The 27178-nt window shown below is 36.4% G+C and overlaps 1 protein-coding gene across 10 annotated transcripts in view; it reads left to right on the top strand.

Annotated features, from left to right (window-relative positions):
* Positions 1–26512, top strand: part of kcnip4a (potassium voltage-gated channel interacting protein 4a) — a 147949-nt gene extending 121437 nt beyond the window's left edge. For 7 of the 10 annotated variants that reach the window (XM_043244502.1, XM_043244494.1, XM_043244495.1 and 4 more), the window contains 7 exons: positions 12750–12874; positions 18636–18705; positions 19889–19959; positions 21538–21645; positions 22185–22289; positions 23326–23388; positions 23487–26512. In XM_043244502.1, coding sequence (XP_043100437.1) covers positions 12750–12874; positions 18636–18705; positions 19889–19959; positions 21538–21645; positions 22185–22289; positions 23326–23388; positions 23487–23534 — 590 coding nt within the window. In that variant the 3' untranslated portion in view covers positions 23535–26512. The other 3 variants (XM_043244493.1, XM_043244500.1, XM_043244497.1) reach the window with 3 other exon arrangements.
* The last annotated feature ends 666 nt before the right edge of the window (positions 26513–27178 follow it).

Genomic DNA, 27178 nt, shown 5'->3' with positions numbered 1-27178 from the left:
TGTACTTTTGTTACAAGGCTATATGTCGTATTCTTGAGTATTGCATTGATCCTGTGTTGAAATCAGTTGTAATTCCTAATAGACAGCTACAGTTTTAGAGTGTAGCGTTGAACTAAAATGACTCTTAAATATACCAAGCCTCTTCTTCAAGAGTTTAGCTTAGCCGGGCTCATTTTCTGTGGAGCAGCGGGTAGCTGGTCCTTCACCGGGCTTGTTCCGTTACAAAAGAAAGTCTCTCAGACAGCTCTCAGAGAAAAGCAGACCGAGTAATGGCAGAAAGAGCCGCGTATTACAGCAGAATGGCATGCGTCAGAATGCCTCCGTCTAAGCACATGATGGCGAAGAATTGCTTGGGAAATAATATCTATCTTCCAGCTGAACTCTTCAAGTAAAATCACCAGAAATGACTCGGGCATGGCTGGGCGCATTTGTGTTTGGCTTTCTGCACATGCACGAAAAGCCTTTGTTATTATTTTTCAAAAAAAGGCCCTCGTTTCACGTCTCCTTTTCATGTCGTCGACCAAATGATAATGAAAGTCATTCAGGACCTTTTCACGGTTGTTTTGTCCCGACTCTCTTTTAGGAAAGCTGCAGGGAAGAAAGACCTGTCCTTTGTGTCTTCTGGCCATCTGCGCTTCATTAGCGTTTGCTCTTTCAACTTTCTCATCCGAAAAGCCTTTCGTAAAAACCCTGAATGTGAATGTAGAGAGGGTGGGTTTACTTCACAGGAACCCAATTTTAAAGTTTACGCTAAATATACGGCATGGCGCAGATGCTCCGTTTGACGGCTTTCTCGTTACACCTGCAAAAATGCAGAGAGACGACGCGAAACCGTGGATCCGGAGCGCCGAATAGTATCAATGAAGTCCGAACTGATTGCATCGAAACCGAAAGGCGAGCGAGCGATGCGGGGTTGATGGGAATTGTGGTGTCGGGGTCGGTTGGTGTTGAAGCTCGAGTCGACGTTTCTGGCTGGAAAGCGGACAAAGGAGATACTCGAGGCTTAGCGCTTCATTGTATTAGCATCTAAACACACGGCTCACAGCGGTGACCTATAATAGAGAAGGAACACCTCGGAAATAGGTGTTGACGTTAATAGTTAGTGCCATTTCAGATGAAAAGGGACAGCTATTTCCCCGCAATATTACCGTGCGCAAAATAAGAAAACAGAACGGCTGGATATCCATCTAACAAGCAGGATAATGGATTCGGAAAATATACGCTAAAGATATTAGGGATGTCAACTGAAGTGGTTTCTGTCATTATACGTCTTTTGTTTTTTCATTTACATTGTAAAGATCGCCATTAGAAGATCGTGAGGGTACATTTGCAAGAAAACACTACTTCGGTTCAGTTGTACTACTTCTAATATTCATGTTTAATTCATTGTGCTTAATTGCAGTTCTTTGTAATTATTTGTGGAACTTGCTTGCAGTTTCTGAGTGAAAACTGTCAAAGGATTTTGTCATTTTGGTGACCATTGACTTCCATTTGTACGGATTACAAAGCAAACATACATGCATTTGTTAAAATACTTCTCATAGGAGAAAGAAAGGCACACAGACTTGAGGGAGTAAATGGAATTGTTATTTTTGGATCTACTGTCCCTTTAAATCTCCCTTCATTCTGCAACAGACTAAGCTCAGGATGTGCCTTATGCGTTCTGTATGCATTTCTCTAAGTTGTCAAGAAGACTGACCTTCTAATATAAGCATGAATCCAGCTGTTAGCTGTCTACGTACAGGAAAATGTCATCTTTGGACACGTTACATAAACCTTTTACTGGTATCAGGTGAAAAAAAAAATCTCTTTAAAAACGGAATCGCGAAAACAATGATTGGTTAAAAAAGCAGTGTCATCCTAAACCCTGGCTTTTGATAGGTCAAATCTGGAAAAGAAAGTTAGTATTTTAGCATTTTTGGTTAAATGCCTGATAAAAATGTCCGTGGTCAACATACACTCAAGATATTTTCATGTTTTATTCTACGACATGAAATTATGGAAGGCCCAGAGCAAAACAAAAGGGTAACTGTGACTTTTTATTGAAAAATTATGACTTTTTTCTTCTGAGTCAGAATCTCACGATTAGGCCTTTTTTTTAGAATTGCAAGATTAAAAATCTCAATTCTGAGAAAATTCTGAATTCAGAAGCGTGAGATGAAAAGTCGCAGTGATGGTTTTTTGGTTGCGCTTCATTTTGATCGTCCACTAAGAACGTTTCAGCGATTACTAATGCATTATTACAGTCGCGTGAATAACTGAAACAATGAATTATTGTATTTTCAATAACTAACATTAGCAAAGATTAGTAAATAGTGTAACAAACGTATCGGTCATCGGTTGTTAATATTAGCTAATGCATTAACTAATGTTAATAAATGCCACCATATTTTTTTGTTGTCACTGGGGACGGGAAATCAACTTCAATTTATAGCTGATTCTGCACATTGGTAAAGCGAGAAAAAAATGACACACTTCAGCTTTAAATAGATTTTAGAAAAATAAAATGCTTTTTGTTCCGGCTGAATTGAAGCACTGAAATTGAACCTTAACTCACCCTGTCGCTGACCATCTATCACGATCGCGTTGGCCATTTTCTGCACCATTACCTGCTAAAGGTGTCTGATGTCATTTGTGTTGCTAAATGTGCAGAAATGTATTCAAGTCCATCTTTGAGCAGAAGCAGATGTGTTTCTGAGTGCTTCATTATAGCACATCTGCACCGGCTGTCCATTACGAACGGTCAGCTTCAGCAGGTGCATGTGATGAGAGAGAAGTGTTTTTACATCAGCCCTGCCAAAACCAATCAAATATTATAATGGCCTTTAGAAGGAAACACAAATGTTATGCTTTTATGGTCATCTGTATAAACGGTTGGGTTATTATAGCTAACTCATTTCCAAAACTATAAATAAATGTTGCTGATCACTTGGGACCGCTTTAAAATAAGGTCCCATTAGTTAACGTTAGGTAATGCATTAATTGTGACTTTAATGCATTAACTAACTATAAGAAATATATTTGTTACAGTATCTATTTTAACTCAAATTGAGCTCAAATCCATTACATAATATAAACGGGTTAAGGATTCAAATAAATGCTTCAGAAGCACTTTTCATTCATAGTTCATGTTAATTAATGCAGTTAACTATAATTAAAAAAAATCTAAATATATATAAAAATAGCCTGCTTTTGTTCTCATTTTATTTAGTACTTGAACTAAAACTGAAATAATAAAAAACATATTTATTAAAAAAAAAAAAAAAAAAAAAAATCTCTCTCTCTCTCTCTCTCTCTCTCTCTATATATATATATATATAAATAATAAAATAAAAATGTCTCATCATGACCTTGTAAACCTTAATATCTTGTAACTTTTGCATAATACACACAAGGATGCCGGAAAGCGTGTACATAAAGTGGAATTATTACAGTGTTATATTACCAGAGATTTATCCAACAACAGCAGTCCCACCGCTAAAATGATCACACGCGCAACTTTACAGCTCAAATAACACATAATTTTGTATGGAAACAAATAATATAAGTGCATTAACAACAATATGAGCTGGAAACTTCTGCTTGTCACATAGACTTGCATTGTGAGCCTTGTGTGCTGTTTCTACAAACTGATCGATGAATAAGTCCCTGTTTAGTGTGCTAATTGACAGCATGACACTAATGTTTCCAGCAGAGCTCAAAGAAATACAAGCATAATGTTGGTTACCACAAAAAATAAAATCACCATCAAAAAAGTTAATATAGAAAAGAGTTTGTGTGTGTATATGTATATAACAAAAGTATTGGCACCCTTGGTAAACATGATCAAGCTAATTCATTTAATGATAATGAATCCAATTTAACTTTTCATTGAATAATAAGAATTTAAAATGGGTGAAAATGTCATAAATGGTCATACATATTTCATTTAGAAAACATTTTACAGAAAATCATGATGCTACAGTTTAAAATATCTGTAAGACATTTATTTATTTAAGAAAATAAAAAGTCAATTAATTTCTTAAGCTTAACTTGTATTTAACCCAAAATATACCTCAACAGTTTTGAATTTTGAGTCACCCAATGTTAAGCTTTTGGTCAAAAATGACCACTATAGTGTGCAGCTTTGACCCTAAATAGCGCTTTCTGTGTTTCACTTCCCACTTCAGAAGCCATTTCTAGTAAGTAATACACCTTCAAGACAGATCATTTCATTCATATCTCTCTTTGTGTGAGCTTGCGTTGCCCATAACCTTTTGACCTTGTCAATGTCCGTAATAAAACTGATTGAAGCAGCGTGTAATGCAGCTCTTGGGTGTGTTACTTTATCTGCGGCTCTAGAAAGCGTGCTTGTCCTTCTTGAGTTGTGGTCTCTTTGGGCAGCGAGCAGTTTTCTCTCGGTTTCCGAGGCGGTGTTTTTTTGACGGCACGAGCAGGTGGTCGTGTCTGGGTAGCCGACCGGAGAGCAGTGAGCTATCGATTCTCACAGGGACGGAAAGCTGTGAAGTGTCCGGCCTCCATAAAAGCGCGCTTGTCCGGGACCGAGGCCCGCATGCATTATAGATGTGGAGAAACACTGAGGAAATGTGACGGGTGGCAGCGGGAAAGAGGAAGTCGTAAAACGAGTTGTAAAGTCATACTGGACTCTGAGGAAAATGTTGAAACAATGAAACTATCCAGACCTCATCATATACAGAACCATGTGCTATATTTTTAGAAAATTGATGTAGTGTTATACAATTTTAGACTTTTCCACACATTAACTGATAGAGTCAACGACAGTAAAAGCGAGAATTTCGGAATACATTTTACAATAAAATTTAATTGAATTCAATTCTCTGTAATCAGCGGCAGTGAAAAAGTCTATTCTGAGGATGTCGAGTTTAACGTTAGCACTTATGATCCTATTTCGTGCAAAATTCGCTGGCGTGGTAATAACAGTACGGGTAGAAATTTGTGAACTGCATCACCGTGTGCTTGAGCAGAATTAGCTTTGTGGCTCCACGTTTCTGCCAATAATCAATCTTCATCTCTCTGAAGTGAAGCAGTGGCGTTTTGTAGCATATGGTGAGCAGAAGTTCAAGAAGTTCAACATTCGCTTCATTTGGGATTTGACTCTGTGCCCGCTGCAGCAAAACTGCATATGTCCCCATGCTTTACGGATGCATGAGTGTGCTAAAATTGAATATTAGTCTCCTTTTTTACTGTTTTATTTATTAATCATTTAGAAAAATCCAGTGTTTTTTAATGCGTAACATAAACTAGCCATTAAACGTTTGAGAGAAAAAAAAATAATAGAAAAGATAATATCGTGAAATATTATTGCATTTTAAAATGTAATATATTGCAAGATTAAATTTGTTCCTGTGATGCAAAGTTGAATTTTCAGCATCGTTACTCCAGTCTTCAGTGTCACATGATTTTACATATGTTACATGCACTAACTATTATAATAACAATAAATGATGCATGATGATATGTAAGTAACATGCCAGACCCTAACCATATAGTTAATGCATGTTCTGAATTAATATTTCTCAGTACTTTACGTTTAATCACACCGTAACAAGGATACCTTCGAATGAAGTTTGAAAACCAAAACAGTGCTTCTTAATACTTTGTTGAAACTGAAAAACAGTAATTGATAATAATTGAGCAGCAAATCAGCATATAATTTTTTTTTTTTTCTGAAGTATCAGTGGAGACTGGGGTAATGCTGAAAATGCAGCTTTGATCATAGCAATAAATTACACATAGCAATAAACTGAAATATATAAAACAGCTTAAAATAAAAATATTTCACATTATTTTTACTGTATTTTTCATTAAAAAATGTATGCATTAATACAATGTCATGCATTAAATGTTATAAACTTTAATGTTTATAAATGTCATAGAGTTATCGAAATGCCCCTCATAGACATCTTGCATTGATTCATGGGACTGTGAACATGTTTTCTGCGTTAATCATGAGCTGAAACTTTTGTTGCACTCCAGAGATTCTTCAGGATTTCTATGTGAAATGACTTGAAGGCATGTTATTGGATAGATATAAATCTGACGTCTGATATATATATATATATATATATATATATATATATACAGACACACACAGACACAAGCCCACTGTCACCCGCTGTGCATATTAGAGCTTTGTTGATCTCAGCAAGATTTTTCCCGATAATGGCAAAAATACATCATGACCGTTCTTGCATTGATGGAATGATATCAGGCATGAAGCATCCTTGTGTATTAATAATCTCACTTTAACATTGATTCAAAGATGAATGCATTGTCACGCTGTACCTTATGTTAGCTAATGTTAATGTTGCATTTTTGTTAGCTAACTAAACTCGATATTATGGGATGCCTCTGGTGCAATTTGGTCTTTTTCCCTGCATGGCATGTTTAACAGTTCCTCCAGACTCATCTGAACCAATGCATTATCAAGAGTCCAGAAAAAAAAAAACACCGGGACTTTACGAATAAGACCTGAGACATCATTTCAGTTGTTATGTGCATGCTAAATCTGATATGTTCATGCATCAGGACAAGAACACTAAATATACTGTATATCTCATCATAGGAGAACCGTGCAGTATAGTATCGTGTAAAAAAACCTGCTTAAGGTGGGTCTTTAGTTTCGACTGAACTCTTGAGTTAAAGTACCCATGACTACCAAAGCAACCCTCTTGGTCTCCACCCAGACTAATGATCTCACCCCATCTGCCAGAAGAGCTGCTTTCTCCTCAATTCTTTTCTTGCTGTGTATCAAGGTCCTCTTTCTTTGAAATAACTCCTGTTGATTCATACTGTAAGTCAGCACAGATAATGGCCATCAAATAGTTTGAGGTACTCCACCAGTCAAAAGAATGGACCAAAACAAAACAAGCCTAGAAAGCCAGCACAATTGGTCTGGAGATTCCAGCTTTGCCTTGAAACCTTGAATTTTACATTTTGGACACTTTTCCTTCATTACCTTTACATTTTAACAAATGTAAAATGATGTAAATTTATTGGTAACACTTTACAATAAGGCGTCATTTGTTAACATTAGTGAATGAACATTGCATTTCTCACAGTATTTATTCATCTTTGTTAATGCTAGATAATAGGAATACAATCGTTGTTGTTCGTGTTAGCTCACAGTGCATTAAATAATTTTAACACAGCCTTTGATTTTAATAATGCGTAAATAAATGCTGAAATTAAGAAAACAACTAACAAAAATATTCAAGCTTAACAATTTACATCCTAAAAATGTTTATATATATATATATATATATATATATATATATATATATATATATATATATATATATATATATATATATCAGTACAAAGCTACAAAACATTATCTACAATTATCTATTAATCTACAAATTTTTTATGCATAAATATTTAGATGGAAAGCTTTTTAGTCCAAACTTGATTTGACTTTTTATTATATATTTGCTATGTTTACTACCCAGATCTCATTTATTATTACAAACTCTGTAAACGGCTGCTGCTTTACTGATTAAGCAGCTTGTGTTTAGCCTTCATGATGCTGAGAAGAAGCATCTGTGGCCCTCGAGATCGCCTCAGCAGATCCTCACAGGATGTTCAGTTTTGCTTCATAAGCGTATGTGTGTTGAGGCGAAGGCCACACTCATTATCAGTAGTGCAATGGTAAGTGTGTTTAGTCCTTCAGGAGAAAAAATGCCATGAAGTAAGATTACAGAGAGTTTCTAATTGATTATTAGACCATGAGGTACTTTTGTTAAACTTTATTGTACAGAATTTAAATTAATATAAATTATATTTTCTTCCGGTTGCATGTTTTCACTTTACATTTCTACAGCTGCAAGTTATGATGTCAAAATTATGTGACATAAACTATAATATAAAGCAGTTGTGCTACAAAGTCAGAATAGCAAGATGCAAAATTACAATTTTTACTTTTTTTTTCGAACTAACAATTGTAAGTAATAATAATGTGCTGCTAAAAATGTGAAGAAAATGTCAGAACGATACCTTTTCCATCTATAATTCCCAGTTATTAATTGTGAAAAGATTTAAACTCGCAACTGTGAGAAAAAAAAAGCCAGAACTGCAAGTGACTAAAAAGTCACTATTAGCTTTTTTTCATTATTTATTCCAAGACAGAAGCATAAAGTTGTAGTACTTAGACTTATTTTAATATTTTAAGGATGAATTCGATGCATTATAAGATGCGTCATATTATTAAAAGAATAATGTTCAAGGATTTTGAGAATAAGGTCAAAACTACAGTAAAATAGTCATAGCATAGCAATAAAAAAGCCATAATATGTTATAAATAAAGTTGTAATGTTTGGATAATACAATTTAATTGCATAAATAAAAAGATAATTAATGTGAAAATTAGACCTGCTCTACAAAAGCAACAACAACATTTTTGTATTGAACTAATAATAATAATAAATGTTCTTAGGTTCGTAGATAAATGAACTGGTTCATTGTTTGGCTTTGACTGCATGGATCAAATGTCCCCACAAAGACACTAAAACCTAAAATCACCCGTGTTGTGAGAATCAGCAAAGTTTACTCACGAGAGAACCGACTTAATAAACCAAGTAAATCAAGTCTTTATGAAAACCTGAACCCGTGGAAAGATTTATGTCATGGTTAGGTCGAGGTTTGGGGACCTAGAAAAAAACAGAACAAGCCATCACGTCATTCTAACAGACACGACTAAAAACCGATCCTGGATCTGCACGAACCTCCACGTCCATGCGTCCTTTGCTTCATGAACTCGTGTCAGCATGCTCCGCTCGACCCTGGTTGCCGTGGTGACGCTCACGCTGTGTCTTCTAGGTAGCGCTTGCGGCAGCAGGCGTGGAGTTACGGCACGGCTCAAGAAGCTGTTCCTATGCTCTTCTACCAAAGCACCATCCACCACTACCCAAAGCAAGTCTTCTCTAAACACAAACCTCCAGCACATTCACTCTGTTACTGTACTGTCCACACGCATGTGAAAAAGAAGGACCCTTAATTGTATTGAATGCACTTTATAATGTTAAATTAAACGTTTAAAGCCAAAGTAGTGCTGTCAAACAATTAATCACATACAAAATAAAAGTTTTTGTTTGCATAATATATCTGTGTGTTCTGTATATAATTAACATGCACGTATAAGTACACACACATGCAGTATATATTTTGAAAAAATGTAGTTATATGTCAATTTTTATATTCTTAGAATTTATATGATATATATGTGTGTGAATTTTATAGATAATAAATATACACAGTATACCCTTATTGCTGTATGTAAACAAATTATTGCAACTACTTTAAAGTGCATTTTGTGTTATCCAATATTACAGTTAATACATTTGAATGTATTGAATTGCAACTTCATCCTTACAAATGTGTAACTGCAAATATATTCAATTGCATGACATGCAGGTTTCAGTATGAAATGAAATTGAAGTATTTTTAGGTTAGTATAAATGCTTGTGAGTGCATTCAGCAGTGCAAAATAACCATATTTCAATAGAAGTAATTATGTACATATAAAGATGCACTTAAGTGTGTATTAAGTGGTTCAAAAAGCACTCTTAAGCATTTTCATAAGCATTCTATGTCATTTATTTCCATAAGCACTCTTTTTAATTAAATGTGCTGAATTCTACTTCTTTTTCACAAGTGTAATGTCAATCCTTTAATTGCTTTTCTTTAACCATTTCATCTTTGACCTCTGTACTTCTCACTCTTTTCCTATTCTTATATAAGCCACAGACATCTTTACTCAGGTCTGTCAGCTGTTGAATATTATGATTTGTCTTCTGAATACATCCTGCTTTATTCTTGGGAAGGTTATGTTCATGAAAAGCCAACTTGGAAAAAAAAAATCGTAGTACTGACCATTTTTTTATATTCTGGGAACATCAATGCAGCAAATCCTAAATACCAACTGTATTGCATTTTGGAAAATGCTCTATTTTGCGTTTTTAATGAACAACTTTAGATGCCAAAGAATGCTCCTGGCAAAATGCATTGCGTTATGAAACAGGGCTGTTTACATGAAGGCGCAATGATGCTACAATTACTCTAATTGCATGTGATCGATATACTCCCAGAGGGGAGAGATGGGAAAATGATGTTCATATGTGTCACTTCTGTTTGCCAATCGTTTGACGAGTCGTCTTCTGTGGATCAGAGGGTCATATGTCAGCCATTAGTCTTCCACGCTTCAGGTGTCGCAGTAATCACTGTGCCTCCCAATAGCACCCGTCACCTCCCATTGATTAATGTTAAGAGACTCACTCTACATTTCATTGTTTTTATTGGCTTCTGCTCCTCACTCATTATATTTAAAGATTATTTAGCCTTTGGGGTGTAAATAATATGTACGATCTATAGAGCTGTCCAGAAATACAGTTCAAATGCATCCAAAAGCTTATTTAGCTTTTAAACTAATGAGAGTGATACACCGAGGCCTGTTAAGATCCTATGGAAAGACATAGAACAGATTGGCTATATTCACTCTGTGATGCTGCTTTAATTCAACATTTCAATAAACTAATGTTTAATTAAATATTGAGTAGCTTGCTTAAATTGATGATTATTTTGTTTTTGCTTTCCCAAGGAATAGTTCCAAACAAAGACAGCGCATAATGAAATTGTTTGAGAAAATGATTCAACGACTCACTCATACAGACGTTCACTTGTTTAGTTCATGAATGAATCAGTGTTTTTAAAGAAAATGTTTGAGTGAATGAGTCAATGACTCACTCATATAGACATTCACTTGTTTTGTTTACGTATGAATCAGTGTTTTTAAAAAAATTGTTTGAGTGAATGATTCAACGACTCACCTGTACAGCCGTTCACTTTTGTTCATGAATGAATCAGTGTTTTTAAAGTCATAGTTTGAGTAAATGACTCAGTGACTCACTCATGTAGACATTCACTTGTTTTGTTTATGTATGAATCAGTGTTTTTAAAAAAATTGTTTGAGTGAATGATTCAACGACTCACCTGTACAGCCATTCACTTTTGTTCATGAATGAATCAGTGTTTTTAAAGTCATTGTTTGAGTATATGACTCAGTGACTCACTCATGTAGACATTCACTTGTTTTGATTATGAATGAATTTGTGTTTTTGACGAAATCGGTTCAGTGAACGAATCAAGGACTCACTCGTACAGACAATGGCCCATATTTATCAATCAATATTTATCAATTCGCATGCTGCCAATCTCATTTTATGAATTTAATAGCACATTGATAAATGTCGTGGATGAAATGAATCATTGTTTGAATATCGCGCTCCTAACAAAAATGGTTTGGAAGCCTCGTCCCTATAGTTTACAACACAAAGCTGGCTAAAAAAAGGAATTGATCTCAAGAAAGATCCATTTTATTTTAACACAAAAGCACCAGTTAACCTAGCCTAAAAAAGGTCTTACTTCACTCATGTTCTAATGTCTGTGTAAATTACATCACATGCGGAAAAAAAATGTTGGTTAAGGTACTGTACGATGATTTTAAAGCAGACATTTTAAAATAAACAGTGTGCATTTTAGTTTTATAGCTGAAATGTCAGGCAGCGCTAGTACTAATGTTGTTTGTGTGTGTGTGTGCGTGTGTGTGTGTGTGTGTGTGTGTGTGTGTGTGTGTGTGTGCCTGTGGAGTCAGGTGGATTAAATAAAGTAAAGACTTAAAGTAAATAAATAAAATGCATCTCTCACAAAACGTCTCATAAAACCGAGTGTAGCCTATACTTTCTGCATTTTTTTTCTTCCTTTTGTTAATCTGTTAACTGTATTACAGCCTATTATATATGTTTTTCTCCGTGCTGCCGGTGTATAATGTGACGACTAAATCTTCGTGGTCTGCTATTTTCACTACTATTTGTGCATATAAAGCTAATGAGCTTCCTACAAAATCCTGTTACTATTCCCCAGCAGATTCAAAAGTTGTGCACAAGTTCAGGTAACTTAAAAATGTGAGATATGATCATAGCCACCGCTTACATCCATATTAAGTTTTGCATAGAAATGACCATATGCCCACTTTTTTGTTGTATGTTTATTTAATAAACGATGCCCATTCTTTCCTTCATGATTGAATCAGTGTGTTTGAGTGAATCAGTTCAGTGAATGATTCAAGGACTCATATTCTGTAAAGGCATAAAGCAGTGTTTGTTGAACAAAGTGATTGAGTGAATGATCGATGACTGATTTGGTGACTCACTTATAAAGCATCTGAATATGCATACTTCTCTGCTGTTTAGGAGACAAAACTGTATTTAAAAGCAGCAGAATTTCAGCTGAGATTTTGCAGATGTGAAGCGAAAATGAAGATTTTATATACATACATTTTACAGGTGCTCAGTACTTATTTAAAAGAAGTAAATACTCAGAGAGCAGCCAGTCACTTAGTATGCATCAGTGTTTTTGAACAAATCGGTTGAGTGAATGATTCAGTGACTTTCACTTGATTTTGCTCATGATGAATGAATCAGCGCTTTTGAAAAAAAATGATGAAGTAAATGTTTCATCTAGTGGCGTATCGATGTAGCTGTGTTTAATTTCTGTCAAAACTGTGTTTTACATGGCATATATCTGTACATCTGATATTCCCAGTGGAATACAAAGATCGCAGTGTTTGTGTGTTTTGTCATTATTTGGGCCTCTGTCTATTATTTTAGACGAACGCTGTTATTCTGGCTGCGAGTAGTTGTGTAGTAACCCTGATGTCGTGTGTTTCTCTACAGACAGCGTTGAGGATGAGCTGGAGCTGTCTGCTGTACGGCATCGACCAGAAGCTTTGGAGCAGCTGGAGGCTCAAACGCGTTTCTCACGCAAAGAGCTTCAAATCCTCTATCGGGGCTTTAAGAACGTGAGTTAACGCTTCTGACTTCAAAAACAGAGTTTGATTTCTTTTTTTTTTTCCTTTTCTTTCATTTTGAATTCAATTGCGTTCGGTATAAAGTTATTGATTTTTTTTATTCCTTTTGGGCGTTGGTTTGATGTGGAACGCGCCAAACTTTGCGGAAAAACTGAAACGCTTGCTACAATAATCAGGTCAGGAAAGGTCTCTAGAGTGTCCCTGAGGCTTCAATGTCCTTTCTCACCTCTGGTGCACAATGTAATGAGACAACACCGATTTAACTCGACCTAAATTGTCAGGTGACAAAGCGTGAGAGTGGCACAATGGTCCTTTATTATCAGACTCTCGAGGGAAGGTATCAGAAGGCGGTAATCCTTCCTTCAGACCACACAAACACACATCGCTGACAAGTGATGACTGCGCTGAGGTTTTCTGGCACTCTCAATACCGTCTTATTCATTTTCCCATGAGGTGTCCCAGTTTTTAAATCTGCCTTCTTTGTTATTCTTTCGCTTTTAATATCGCCTGCCAATGCTTCTTGGATTTTTTGGGGATTTTTTGACTATCAAGTTCAAGTAATCCTTCAAAAGAGATTTAATTAGTAAATCATTGTCAAGGGTCCTGTCCCAAATGCCGCCCTAAGCCCTCTCGTTCCTCCTGTGACTGCACACTTTGATGATGTAGTTGTAGGGGCTGAGCAAAAGGGCACATTGAGGGCACGCGCGCTTTCTTCTGAAACCTCAATTATTGAACCGGCCACCCTACGGTCTTGTGAATTTCACAGACTTGCAAATGCAACACGCTACTGCAAGTGTGCAACACCCAGCTCGATGATATACTGCTTTGTTGGCCCACACTGGTTTTGCTATCGTACCGATTACAGCCACACGAGTCCATGATGACGTTGAAACGTTATAGTCAGATGATGGCCATTAGAAAGGATTTTCTCTTCCGTTAAACTTTTTTCTGTGTTTCTCAAGGACTGTTTGTTGTTGTTTTTCACGTCTCATGTGCTCTGTGTGCCCTAATATCTGTCCCTTGATTGTCTCATTGTGTTCAGGTGTCTCTAGTTAATTTAGTAATATCCTTTGTACTATATAAGTTCCTGTTTGTTCTATGTTAAGACGTTCGGTCTCGTTCATGTATGCATGTGGTTGCAGTCTGCCTGCCTGTATTATTATTATTATTATTATTATTATTATTTACTCTTTTGCTGAAGATTAAAAACTGTCGAGAGTGATATTCTCGTCGAATGCTCCTTCCTGCAACCACACCGTGACAACATCCCAAGAATAAATTACATTTTGAAATATTACAAATTTATTTCAGTTGTAGCAATATTACTGTTTTTCTGTACCAGTGATCAAATAAATGTAGTCTTGAGGACAAAAAAACAACATAAAAAAAAAAAAATTTAAACCCCAAATTAACAAGTTTACCTAAATATCGTCGTAGATTTCCATATTACGAAAAAATGCTATGAAAGCCTAAGGCTACCAACAACTGTTTGGTTACCAACATTCTTCAAAATGGCTTCTTTTGTGTTCAACAGAAGAAAGACTCTTACAGGTTTAAAACAACTTGTTGATGAGAAATGATCTGGTTATCTTATCACTCCAAGGGCACCAGATCTGCAGACTCAAAAAAACTGATAAAGAAATAAATAAAAATAAGTGCATAGTTCAGTGACTCCTACTCCAAATCGGATCGCTCTGAGAGAGGTTTGTGTGAGAAATCGACATTGTAGATCAGTGGAAGTCATGCACAATAATCTGTTCATAGTGGAAATCTACAGATGAGAAGATGGTGAGAGATGGTGGTGGTATTTTTCTTCTTACTAGGTTAATTACACTCCACAAATGATCCGGGCCTAAATTAAACTTGATTATCTGCAAATTAGCTGAAAAAGAAGAATGAACTGAATCTGCTACTAAGAGAGTATGTCAGAATCGTTCAGACTTTTCCTGCCTCCCATGAATTAGTGGTGAGCTAAAACTAAAACATGCCAGATATTCTGTCCTTGATCCTCTGTGCGCCGCCGGTGAATGATCATGCTTCAGTAAGCTGAAAAAATCTTTTAATTACAGTCTGTGTATCTTAACGCTGTTAATGAACCCTGCATTGCTCCTTGAGTTTTGATAATGTTGAGGAGACTTTGGCAGTGATGCTTTCTGATGAAAGCGGTGTGTCTCTTAAAAGGTAATTACACGGGGTCTCTCTCACGCTGCCTGCACAAGAGACAGTGGATGACAGCAACACAGAACAATCCCTTTTAATTAACCAGAGCTCACCGTAACAACACAGAACTTTCTCAGACACAGCCTTTTTATGTCAAAGATGTGAAGGGGTAGATTAGACAAAACAACTTACTGTAGGGCTTCTTTCATGTAGTAGAGCCCAAGGTAATTGGTGGTCCGGAGGACACATTTCAGACTGTTTTTGTTGTTATTTAGAAATATTCAGTATGCAGGATAGCGGGTGAATCGCCATTTAAACATGCGTATCATGACAGTCTACAGTGGGTCTTCGAAAAAACAATCTTGAAGGAACAGTTCGGCCAAAAAAATGAACAATTGCTGAAAGTTTACTCGCCGTCAAGCCATCCAAGATGTACCGTTGATGAGTTTTGCATCAGTTGCTCGGCAATGGATGCTTTGCAGTGAATGGGTGCCGTCAGTAGGAGAGTCCAAACGGCTGATTCAAAACCCACACCATCAGTCAACATCTTGTAAAATCAAAAGGGGCGCTAGGCCTTAGTTTGGGATTTAGTTTCAACTTTTAACTATGACTTTTACCTCAAAGTTCTAATACTGATAAGAGATGTGGAATATGGTCATGCAGAGTAAGGTAATACTAGATAAATGCTAATAAACCGCCAGTAATATGCATGCTAATCAGCAACTAGTTAACAGTGAGAACTGGTCCCTGAACTAAAGTGTTACCACATTTATGGTAAAATGGTACAGCGCATATATTCACCTCTAAAAGGAGAAATGAAAATAAAAAGCGTTACGTAATTGCATTGTTACAGGATTCAGTCCATCGCTTTAAAAATATTGCAATAGGACAATGAGGTTGACTCTCTATAACCCGTTTATGTCCCAAAAGTATGGTAAGTCTCGAGGGAAGATGAGGATGAACTGAATGTGTTAAGAGGCATCAAGTGAGTTACAGTTAAAGGCAGGTTTTTTAGGTCCTAAACATTTACCTGGTTATTTTAAGAGTCGTGTAGGCTTCATCACTGTACTCTAATGAAATGTACAGAGGCACGGTGGAAGTTCATAGCGAGGTCAAGCTTTCACGAGGGCGTCATACTGTATAGCGAAGACGCATGCCCTTTTTCCTGTAAAGTAGATCCATTTAAGCGTGACCGAATCCTTTTAAGCAGGCCGGCAGATTCAAACTGTTTTCTGAGAGTGTGACAGACAGTTGCGCCGCGTCTTGCACTGAAGAATGTAAAAGCATGATCTAAGAGCAAATCCCTCCTGTGCTCTGCTTGTATCGAAAACCGCACGGTTTCCTCAGCTCAGCGCAGCACCCCTCGGTCCTCCTCCTCTTGTTGCTCAATACACAGCAAAGGGAATATTGTAATGAGGTTTCATATCTGGCTCTGAACGCCAGAGGCTGGTCTCTGATCATTTGATTTTCCTGTCGTTTTATTGCTCGGGAGTTTTCCCATGTACTGGTACACGCGGCCACTTTATAAAAGTCAATTATTTTGCCCTGCAGAGGGACGCTTTATTATGCCGCTTCCAAACACGCAATGCGTTCTTAACAGATTAGTTTAAAGATTAGTCTTTCGTTATTTACACGGTCACGAAAAACTCGTCGATATCAGGCCAGTTTCAAAATGTGGCTTTCCAGGCCCGAGAAAAAGACAAATGAATCTGGAGAAAAGTGAATGAAACATTTCATAGTAAAAAAATGAGCCGATGTGACGCGTTCTAACAGAATAAAATAATAAAAATAGAATAAAAATTGGGTTCTACTTAAACTTAAACTCACATAAAGCTACCACATGTCTTCAGAAAGGTTAAATATGCTCTAGGATGCTGTAGATTTTATATGTGCTTTTATCTAAATGTATCTCATTTATATTCATATGTATTTTCGGCTATCTATATGTCACACACACACACACACACAGAAAAGTAAAAAAATGTTTTTGATTACTTAGTCACTTCCGGTCACGTAACATAAATTAACTCTCTCATGGGTATGTAAACTAAAAGCAATTTTCCGCACTTATACCTCGCTTAAAAATAGCAACACTGTAAAAGCATGTTTCATAATTGCTGCAATCGCCAAACCGTTTATGATCAAGCAACAGCAATCATCTCTAAAAACATCCCCGGTCTACTGTGCAATCTAATCCAATTCCTGAAGTCCACACAACGCCGGTCCGGCTATCATCATTTTGGATCGCTCATCTGTTAAGATCCCAGATTCGAGTGAAGCGTGGGCTCTTTTTCTTTTACTGTACGATCTGCGGCAAAAAAAAAGAAGTTACAGGCAAAAAAGACAGTTAATGATGCTTTATTTTGTGGTCTTCGTCATATAATTATGTCAACGAAAATGGCACCTCTATTGCTCACTTTAAATTGCGAACGGCAGGATGAATACACTCCTTCAAATCAACTACTAAAGCTGCTTTGCTGCTACTCCGTACTCTCTTTACAAAGCCGAATGTTAACCAGCTGTCAGTATCTAGTACCGCGCTCCGCATAAACTAGTTAAAGAACATTACAGATCTTTGCGAACGGCGCAAGCATGCGAATTAAAACGATACATCTACCGTAACTGTTCAGATCAGAAAGCGGCGGCATCTTCCACGAGACAACCGCATTATTTCCTTTTATTGCTTTTCCGTCACCGAGGGAGATGCATTGTTAAAAATGCGATTCCACTTTATTTTAGCCGTTTTATCACATTGCCTAATAAAGGCTCGCTAAATGCGGGCCTCGCAAAGTTCAATCCGTCGCTACTTTAGTCGTATTTAAATAAAAGCAATAATGTGCATCTGCCGCAATTTCGAAAATGATAAAATACACTCGTTTATTTATCTCCACCAGACGTCTCGCAGCTCTCTTATCAAGGATAACAAAGACGCCGCGTCGCCGGTGTCGTGAGACAGCAGTCATCCTTTCATATTTCATTCTCCGGCTTGGAAGGATCGTTTCTGAAGAGCCTCTCGTAAACGCGCTCGCTAAAGATGGTTTCTTCAGACAAGCGCGACCGCTTAAACTGTCGGTCGTCTTGAGGAGGTCGATCTGATTTTCCACGCGTCATTTTTGTGCAGCTCATCACGTGAAAATCGAACGCGCATTCAAGCATTAAGCGTGCACGTTCCTCACTGTTTAGCGGGGATGCAACACGCAGACTTCGATGCCGGACGGATCATCTCACCTAGTGATGAGTGAGACCGGAGTAAAGGCCGGCGATCTTACTGCAATCAAATAGTCCGAACAAGCCCTTGCAACCTCTCTGAGCTCGTGCATTTGAAATCATACGAGATTGTGTTCAGTGCTGCAAATGCACTTCTGGGGCAATGCGTTTTCCTGCTGCTTCACATTTTCATTTACGATGCACATTAGAAGGAGAATGGACAATGGGTGATGTGTTTATTGCTCGGCTATGGTGCCATTTCCTATTTGGATGTTCGTGCACGTAATGGTTCTCTTGGTGAAATCACTTCTCAGTAACGTTGCGATGAAAATGTCTGTGTGTGTGTGTGTGTGTGTGTGTGTGTGTGTGTGTGTGTGTTTTTCAGGAATGCCCCAGTGGTGTGGTCAACGAAGACACATTTAAGGAAATTTACTCTCAGTTCTTCCCACAGGGAGGTGAGTGTATTTAAAGTCATATATTATATTATGTTATTATATTTATACTGCACAGCATGTTGTAATACAACCTGATCTGGCTCTTTATAATGTTTCGTTTATATTTTATACATGAATAAGCCAGCTGTTTAAATATTATTTTATTTTTTCTGCCAAAGCATATTTTTGTTATTCAACAAAACATTACTGCCGATTTTGTTTTTGGAAAACAGGCTAGTTTTTCTTTTTGCCTAAAACTATTTTTAGTAATATATTTTAATATATTTTTTATATTTTTGTACCATTAAAAGTTGACATTACCACATATAGTGTTAGAATTGCGAAATAGGATGACATGAAAGTGTGAAAATTGCAGATATTTGTGACAAAAATGACATTTTTCATGTTATTTTTGTATTATTTTTATAGTAATTTTTACTGTGTCGTAATTTTTAATATTATCTTACGAATGTGCTTTAGCATCTCATCGTTTTGTCTTTCATAATTTATATTTCCCCAAACATTTTTTGGTGGAAATGGGCTTCCGTGATTGAAAACGGTGACAAACTAAAACTATAAATGACACAAAAGTCAGAATTAAAACACCGATACGATTCTAAAAAAAATGTAAAAAAATGTTTTTTTTATTTAGTATCTCGTAATTTTCATATTAAAATGTGTGAAGAACAGAAAAGTCATAATGGTGACCCGAAAGTCAAAATTAGGAGGTAAAAATTATAATATGGATTTTTATGAATTTTTATGAAGTTTAATTTAGCATATTTGACTTTATGATTTTGTGTCTACAGCCTAGAAACTGTATAACATTTAAATGGAAATGGAACACAAATTTATAGAACTACTGTATAAAAGACACACACACACACACACACACACTCCCGGCGGAAACGTCTGTTGCAGCGATTCTCTTCTCTTTTGAGTCGTATGATTTGTGCCACTGCAAAGTCAAAGGAGTAGTTTGTATAATTATGGGTTCGAGCTTCTCTACATCATTTGTCCGGGCTTTGTGACAAATCTCTCTCACGTGGCCCTGCTCATTTCCAGCCCATTCACATACACACACCACTTGCATTATTTATAGTATAATGGATCATAGCTGTTGTTGTTGAACAGAATAAGCCATGAAATGAGGTAATGACACTGCTGTGGTCGAAGCTGAGCGCTTTCCCGTTTTATTTTTCAGATGCATCAACGTATGCACATTTTCTCTTCAATGCGTTCGACACTGATCACAATGGCTCTGTCAGTTTCGAGGTAAGTAATAATACTAACAGATTATTCTGAGGAGCTCTCTAGCACACGGTGAACCTATTAATATCTGTGTTGACGCTGAATTGCAGTTTGATATTTGGACGTGGATGCTTGCGCGTGCGCTAATTCTTTATATCCAGTATAATCCATGCCGTTGTAACTAACAGAGTAAAGAAATAACATGTATAAAAACATTCAAATAAAATGGGAAATAGTTTAAACGTAGGACCATTTAATATAAACCAGTCGAATGTCAGAGGAATTACGAATAAAAATATGCAATTAAAATTCATAATTTTTACACTAAATGCGAAATTATCAGATACAAATAACTCACTTTTATTCCAACTTTTATAATTTCATAACTTTTTATCTCTTAGGGGAAGGAAAGTCATAATTGGGACACAGAAGTCAAAATTCTGGAATACTGTTTCAAATTATGAAATATTAATCAGACATTTTAACATGTATTTTTAGTGCCGTCTAATGATTAATTGTGATTAATTGCATCAAAATAAAATATGTATGCATACTGTGTATATTTATTATGTGTGTATATACAGTATATATTTTGAAAATGTACATGTATATATTTATATTCTTATATTTTGTATTACATATACATTTATTTTATATATCAACAACATATTTATCTTAAATACATACGTGCACGTGTCTGCATATGTGCATTTATACAAAATGCACACCATTATATTTTGCAAACAAAAAAATAAATATTTTGTATGCGATTACGCATTACTCATTTGAGAGAATATTTCTGAAATAATTTTGAATTAGTATCTCATAAAAGTGTTATAAATAGTTAAAGTAATCGCAGATATCAAGGGCCCCAAAGGGTTAAAAAAATGCCCAAAGCATTATTTTTCTTTTAGTTTCCGAAAAGCTTTTTTTTTTTTTTTTTTTTTTTTTTTTTATAAAAGCTTAATTAATAATTAATGACATTTACCACACGCACCATATAAAATATTCCATTTCCAATTTATTTGACCAATCCTTAAACGCCGTTGAATAATTCTCTCGACGGACAACATATTGAGCAATTTGTGTTTTACGGAGACATTAAGAAACATTTCAACCACCACCGAACCTTCAATTCGCGCACAACAAGGATTTCATTCTTTGCCAATAAACAAGCATTGCTGGTCCCCAGCGATACAGTAATTAAACTAAATGAGAATATCCCCGTCTTGTTTTTAATAACAAATTTTGGCTTGTCCCGCAGCCGTTCAGCTCCCTCCGAGGCTTATTTTGTCATATCTGGTAATTAAAAACCTTGAGTGCTCATGTGAAAAGTTCGGTCAGGAAAAAACCTTTCGTCATTCGGAAAAATGGTTATTAAAGACATTTATTTGCGTCCACGCATGTACTTTGCATGAACGCCGGATCAGCGAGATCCATAATACAACCATTAAAACGCCTGGAGGTATCATATCATATCATCGTGTGAAATGAAGATGTTTGTTTAGCAGAATAATCATCGTTTGTGCTCCAGCCGTAAATGATGGATTTTGCTGTTATGCAATAATATTCTGATTTCTCACGTCTTTCGTTGCATTACAGGATTTCGTGATGGGTCTTTCCATTCTCTTAAGAGGCACCGTTCAGGAGAAGCTCAACTGGGCCTTTAACCTGTATGATATTAATAAAGACGGATATATAACAAAAGAGGTAACACTTGAAAATATGAGTAGCGCCTTATAATAATCAACACCGCATAACACGAATTCATTGGATATGAGTCACGAACTAACGACAGACAAGCTTTTTATTGTTATTTTTTTTATCCGTTTCCGGTTTTAATAATGTAAAATTAGTATAGTTATCATTTTAAAAGTCGGAATGATTCACGAAGCAGCACTTTTCATCTCATTATTATAACTTAAACGATAAAAAGCAAGCAAAAATGATGAGATACTGTATTACGAAGTAGACATGTCAAAAGTTTGAAAGAAATTCAAAAAAACAAAGCAATAAAATCGTATATTTTAATTACAACTAATTCATTTCTGCATAGTAATACAGTTTTAACTTTTCAAGTCAAAACTAGACAATAGTAATAAATGTATAGTATATTAATAAAAATGTTTTTCATCGTCGGATACCGAACGCACTAATGAATGTTAACAAATGGAGTCTTACCTGAAAATCATTTTAGGTGAGAAGTGATCGCACAAAACACTAAACTGTCTGTCGTTTGGGTTTTGCAGGAGATGTTAGATATCATAAAGTCCATCTACGACATGATGGGGAAGTGCACATATCCCATCCTTAAAGAGGAAACTCCACGACAGCATGTGGAGATATTTTTCCAGGTGAGACTGGCGTCTTCGTTTTTAACCGTTTTTATTTTGTAACGATTGTTCTTCATACGGAAAAATATTGGCTAGATAGGACACCGGTAAAGCAAGATGGTGTTATTCACCTTTCGACCCGGTTTGTGTCATGCTAGGACAAAAACAAAAGTCAAAAAGATTGTGCGTTTTAATAAAAGGAGTCGAACATTAGATGCAAAGGCCTAATTTTATAGATAAAAATTTTAATTATGAGATTATAACACTTTTAATGTAATCATTTTACCTCAGATTTGTGACTTTTAGTGTCGTAATTTACCAGTGCATCATTTTTCCTCTTATATAGCAGAAATGGGCCTCTGTAAAAAAAAAAAAAAAAAAAAAAAAAGCTCGATTCATTGGTAAAAATCAATTTACAAAATGTTCCCATCTGTCAGGTCATATATCACCAGGATCCTGCCGATCTAGTTTTTGCTGATGTTGTTACAGAGATCGTCTAGATGTACTTCCAAGCAAGAAAAATGTCTAAAGCGCGCTGACCTTTGGAGCCTTTCTGTGTCTTGACGAAAATGGACAAACCAAGTTAAATCACATATATGAGAAAAAGCGATTAAACAGTAAAAATCATTTAGCCTGAGGATTTATAAACGGTGTGTTAAACTGTGCCTCGTTTATGAGATACCAAGTCATTATGACATAAAATGTTTATTATTTTAACTCTTTATACCGTATTTTTGACTTACGATCTCATAATTGTCATAAACCACATTTTATCTCATATTTATGAATTTTTGTTGTAGTAATAATTTATCATTTACCAAAGCATGATTTTTTTTTTTCCCTTATTTGGTGGGAATAGGCTTTCATAAAAGGTAATTAAAAAAGGAATGGTTGCCAGACACAGCGCTTCGGTTCATTAGTAAAGCGACGGTCCTGCAGATCTGGGTTCTGCTGACGTTATCGAGGAGATCGTCTAAATGTAATTCTGAGCAAAGAAAACGCGTGAAGCTGAACGACTAGAGCGACCTCAGTTGAACGCACTTTTGTGTCCCGACAGAAAATGGACAAAAACAGGGACGGAGTGGTCACTATAGACGAATTTATAGACTGCTGTCAAAATGTAAGTCTATTTTCGTTCTGAATTTCAACGTTCTGTTCTTAAACACCTCTGATGTTCTCCTCGCGTGATGTTCACCTGTGTCCGTTTGTTCCCTGCAGGACGAGAACATCATGAGGTCAATGCAGCTTTTTGAGAACGTCATTTAACATCTGAAAGGACTCTGTTGGCGGGCCAGCTCACACACAACCACCTTTATACTCCACAACTCCATAAACCAAAATAAACAGCGTTTTTAACATCCAAGAAAAATTATTTTTACTTTTTTTTTTCTTTTTTTGTCATATGCTTTTAAAAAAATTGTACTTTTTATTTAAAGTGGATACATTTTTTTTATTTTTTTGAAATAAATCTTTGTCATTTTAAATTGGCCCTTGAACACAAACAGAATGAATTTCTGTGTGTAATATTTAAAACTGAAACGATTTGCGAGGAATATTTGATTTACAATTTACTTAACTGCTTAAATGAATAGTTTCCCCAAAAAATTTACTGAGATGTAGGGTTTGTTTCTTTAAGGCAGGGCTCATCAAACTTGATCCTGCAGAGTTTAACTCCAACTTCCCTAAACTCACCTGTCTCAAAGTTTCCAGTGTACCTAGTAATACCTTTTTAAATGGCTGCTTTATGCGTGTTTTATTAGGGTTGGAGCTAAATGCTGCAGGACCCCGGCCCTCCTGGACCGGGCTTGGTGACCCCGGCTTATGGGATCGGATTTGGAGAAATGTGCATCACTCGTTCCCCGGTGCTTCCTCTGGAAGTGAATGGGTGCCGTCAGGATGAGAGTCCAAACAGCTGATAACGGTAATCCACACCGCTCCGGTCCATCTGTTAGCTTATTGTGAAATGAAAAGCCGCATGTTTGTAAAAAAGCTAAAGGCATTTTAACTGAAGAAAAGTTTATAATTGTCCATATTTCTTTGGAACGCAACGGTTTGGAGTTAAAAAACATCTTAGTGGCGACGTAAACACGCAGCTTTTTGCCTCACAGGACATTTTAACCGATGGACCGGAGCGGTGTGGATTATTGTGATGTTTTTAATCAGCTGTTTGGACTCTGATTCTGACGGCACCCATTCACTGCAGAGCGCCAAGCGTTCTAATGCAACATTTTTCCAATTTCATACTATTTATCCAAAACCATTCCTAAAGCGTCTCACACAGTTTGACGACGCAAATCCGTGAGACATGAACCATTTTTAAGTAACGAATCGTACTTCTTTCACTCAACGAGTACAAACCCGTGACTCTGCAGCCTTGACATTTCTACAGAATCCTTCCAGATCGTTCTTAACTCCAGCAGCGGGTCCAGCCAAAAAACAGGAGGGAAGTCGAATAAAGAATGAGACGATGTATGTTTTCTAAAATAGATTTAAAATAGATCTTTACCGTTTTTTATTTTATTCGTTCAGAATCATTTGCCAACTAGATCAAGATGCTATGTTATAGATTCGGAAGCTGCAGGTAGCAAATCAAAGCACACATGTTATGTATTTGTCTTAGGAAACACTGTTACAAAGTAATGCTGCTTATATGTATCTTAATCATGAAGTCCTTGTGAAAACGTCACATTATGTTTACATGTTTCCAACACTATAAAGCATGTTTATTTATTGAGCACATCGGGCTGTCTGTAGTCATGCAGTATTCGTTCTCATTCAGAGGTCCTGACCATCAGTATTTGTGTGTCTGCAAAGGAGCTCTGTTCATGTCAAAGAAATGTCTCTTAAAGAGAGAGTTCACCCCAAAAAATCTCGCATTCCACTTGTTATAAACCTGTACGAGTTTCTTTCTTCTGTTTAACAAAAAGGAAGATATTTTGAAGAATGTTGGCAACTGACGGTACCCATTGACTTCCTGTGTTTTTTTTTTTTCATTACTACGGAAGTCCACTATTTGGTTACCGTCATTTTACAAAATATTCTATTTTGTGCTCAACAGGAGAAAGAAACTTATATGGGTTTGGAACAAAGGAAAGCTAAGTAAATTATAACAGATTTTTATTATTTATCTTTTTTGGGGGGGTTGAACTGTCCCTTTAAATCTCAGTCTTATAGCGTGTATAGTTGATTAGATGGTGTTCCGACTTATTACCCCACAAATATATTTAATTAAGAAGCTATTTAGCATTAAACGTTTTACATATAGAGTTTTATGTAACTGTGGGCAGTTCATAAAATAAAAATAAATTTTTATATAAATATATAAATATATATATATATAAAGGTAGTTTACCAAGAGTGCAATGCTCTCTACAACATCGCCATCTTGTGGACATAAATTACAGCAGACGACATGATTATGGTTTCAATTGGAGGATTAATTTCACACAGTAACACAGAAGTGACCGGTCAGTATTTAGATCCAGTATCGCCCCCGTATTCTGTCTCTAAAAACCATTAAAAAACCACAACCGTACCTCACAAACCTTATACGAGTCCCTGTGTGAAAATGTTTCCTTTCGTGCATTTCACGGGCAGCAGTTTCCACGCCTGCGACGATAGTTGTCCGAGCTGTACAACTAAAGAAAAGAGTTATAATTTGAGTTTTGCAAATGCGTAAAAACATAAACGGTCCGGTCCAGACATCAGATTGAATAAACACATCGATTTGCATTTCAAAAATATGTGTGTGTGTGTGTGTGTGTAGATATTTCACATGTATTACAAACAAGCATTACAGATCTTTTTTTCATTTTTTTGCTTATTCCAATTATGCAAATAATGTTTATCTTCATGGGTTCTCCGTCAGTTTTATTAGTTTTGCAACCCGCATGCCTGATTCACATGAGCTTCTCCAGGAGAAGAGTGCATGAGCTTTTCCCTACTCTAGAAATCAGTGCCTTTCTTTGTTAACGCTCATCCCAGACGACCTGTACTTTCCGTCTGATCTGATTGTAATTGAGTTACAGCACTCTTTTGAGTCCGTTTCTGGAAACGATGCTATGTCATGCTGTATTTGAGGTTTCCCATCGACGTCCTGGTGATGCAACGCTGACGGCCGCATGCGTAGGGTGTGAAGAAGAAGCTGGAGCAGATCTAGCTCTCTGTGTGCCTGTCCCATGCTTTTCTGTGGAACTAGACCAGTGCATTTTGTAACATAGAGTCAATAAACCGCTCAGAATGTATTTGGACGTTTCATGGCTCGTTCATTGAATGTCAGATCACCGCGGAGCGAGTCTGTACGGATCCCGTATCAAAAAGCAGTATATTTCAAGTTTATTTCAAGCACGCTTTATGTGGTACATATATAAAATATCAGCGTAGTAGTGGTGTACTCGTAAGTGTGCTATTTCAGCACTCCTTGGGACTAAATCGGCCCACTTTCTAGCATATAAACGTTAGTTGGCATTAAGGTGTTGAGCTTGTACTGCAGTTATGATAAAAAATAAACTAATAGGTACACTGCTCATCCCTATTTAGGTATTGATTTGTACGTATTTTGTCGAATATGAATATCTGAACACACACAAAGAAAGAAAAGGGTATCTGCTTGTAAACAAAAACATCTTATTCTAGCTTCACGCATTCTTTTTTTTAAACATGGGTCAGTTTCATAAACGATGATCGGATTCAGAACGATAATGAAAACGTAACTTGGAGTCGATCAACACCCCGAAGCTCGACAATAATTGCTAGGTTTGACATTGGTCGCCATTTTATTTCATTGTGTTGTGTTACATGGAAGCATCTGTTTCTAAGGTTTCTTCTTCTTCTTCTTTTTCTGTGCAGGTGTGTACTAGCGCCCCCTTTTTCTAAGTCGGGTGTACTTAAATGTCGAATTAAGTCATTTA

Source organism: Puntigrus tetrazona, chromosome 7, assembly GCF_018831695.1.
Source record: "Puntigrus tetrazona isolate hp1 chromosome 7, ASM1883169v1, whole genome shotgun sequence".
In the NCBI taxonomy this organism is placed as follows: Eukaryota; Metazoa; Chordata; class Actinopteri; order Cypriniformes; family Cyprinidae; genus Puntigrus; species Puntigrus tetrazona.
Note: the sequence above shows the minus strand (reverse complement) of the source record. Positions and strands in the feature narration are given on the sequence as shown.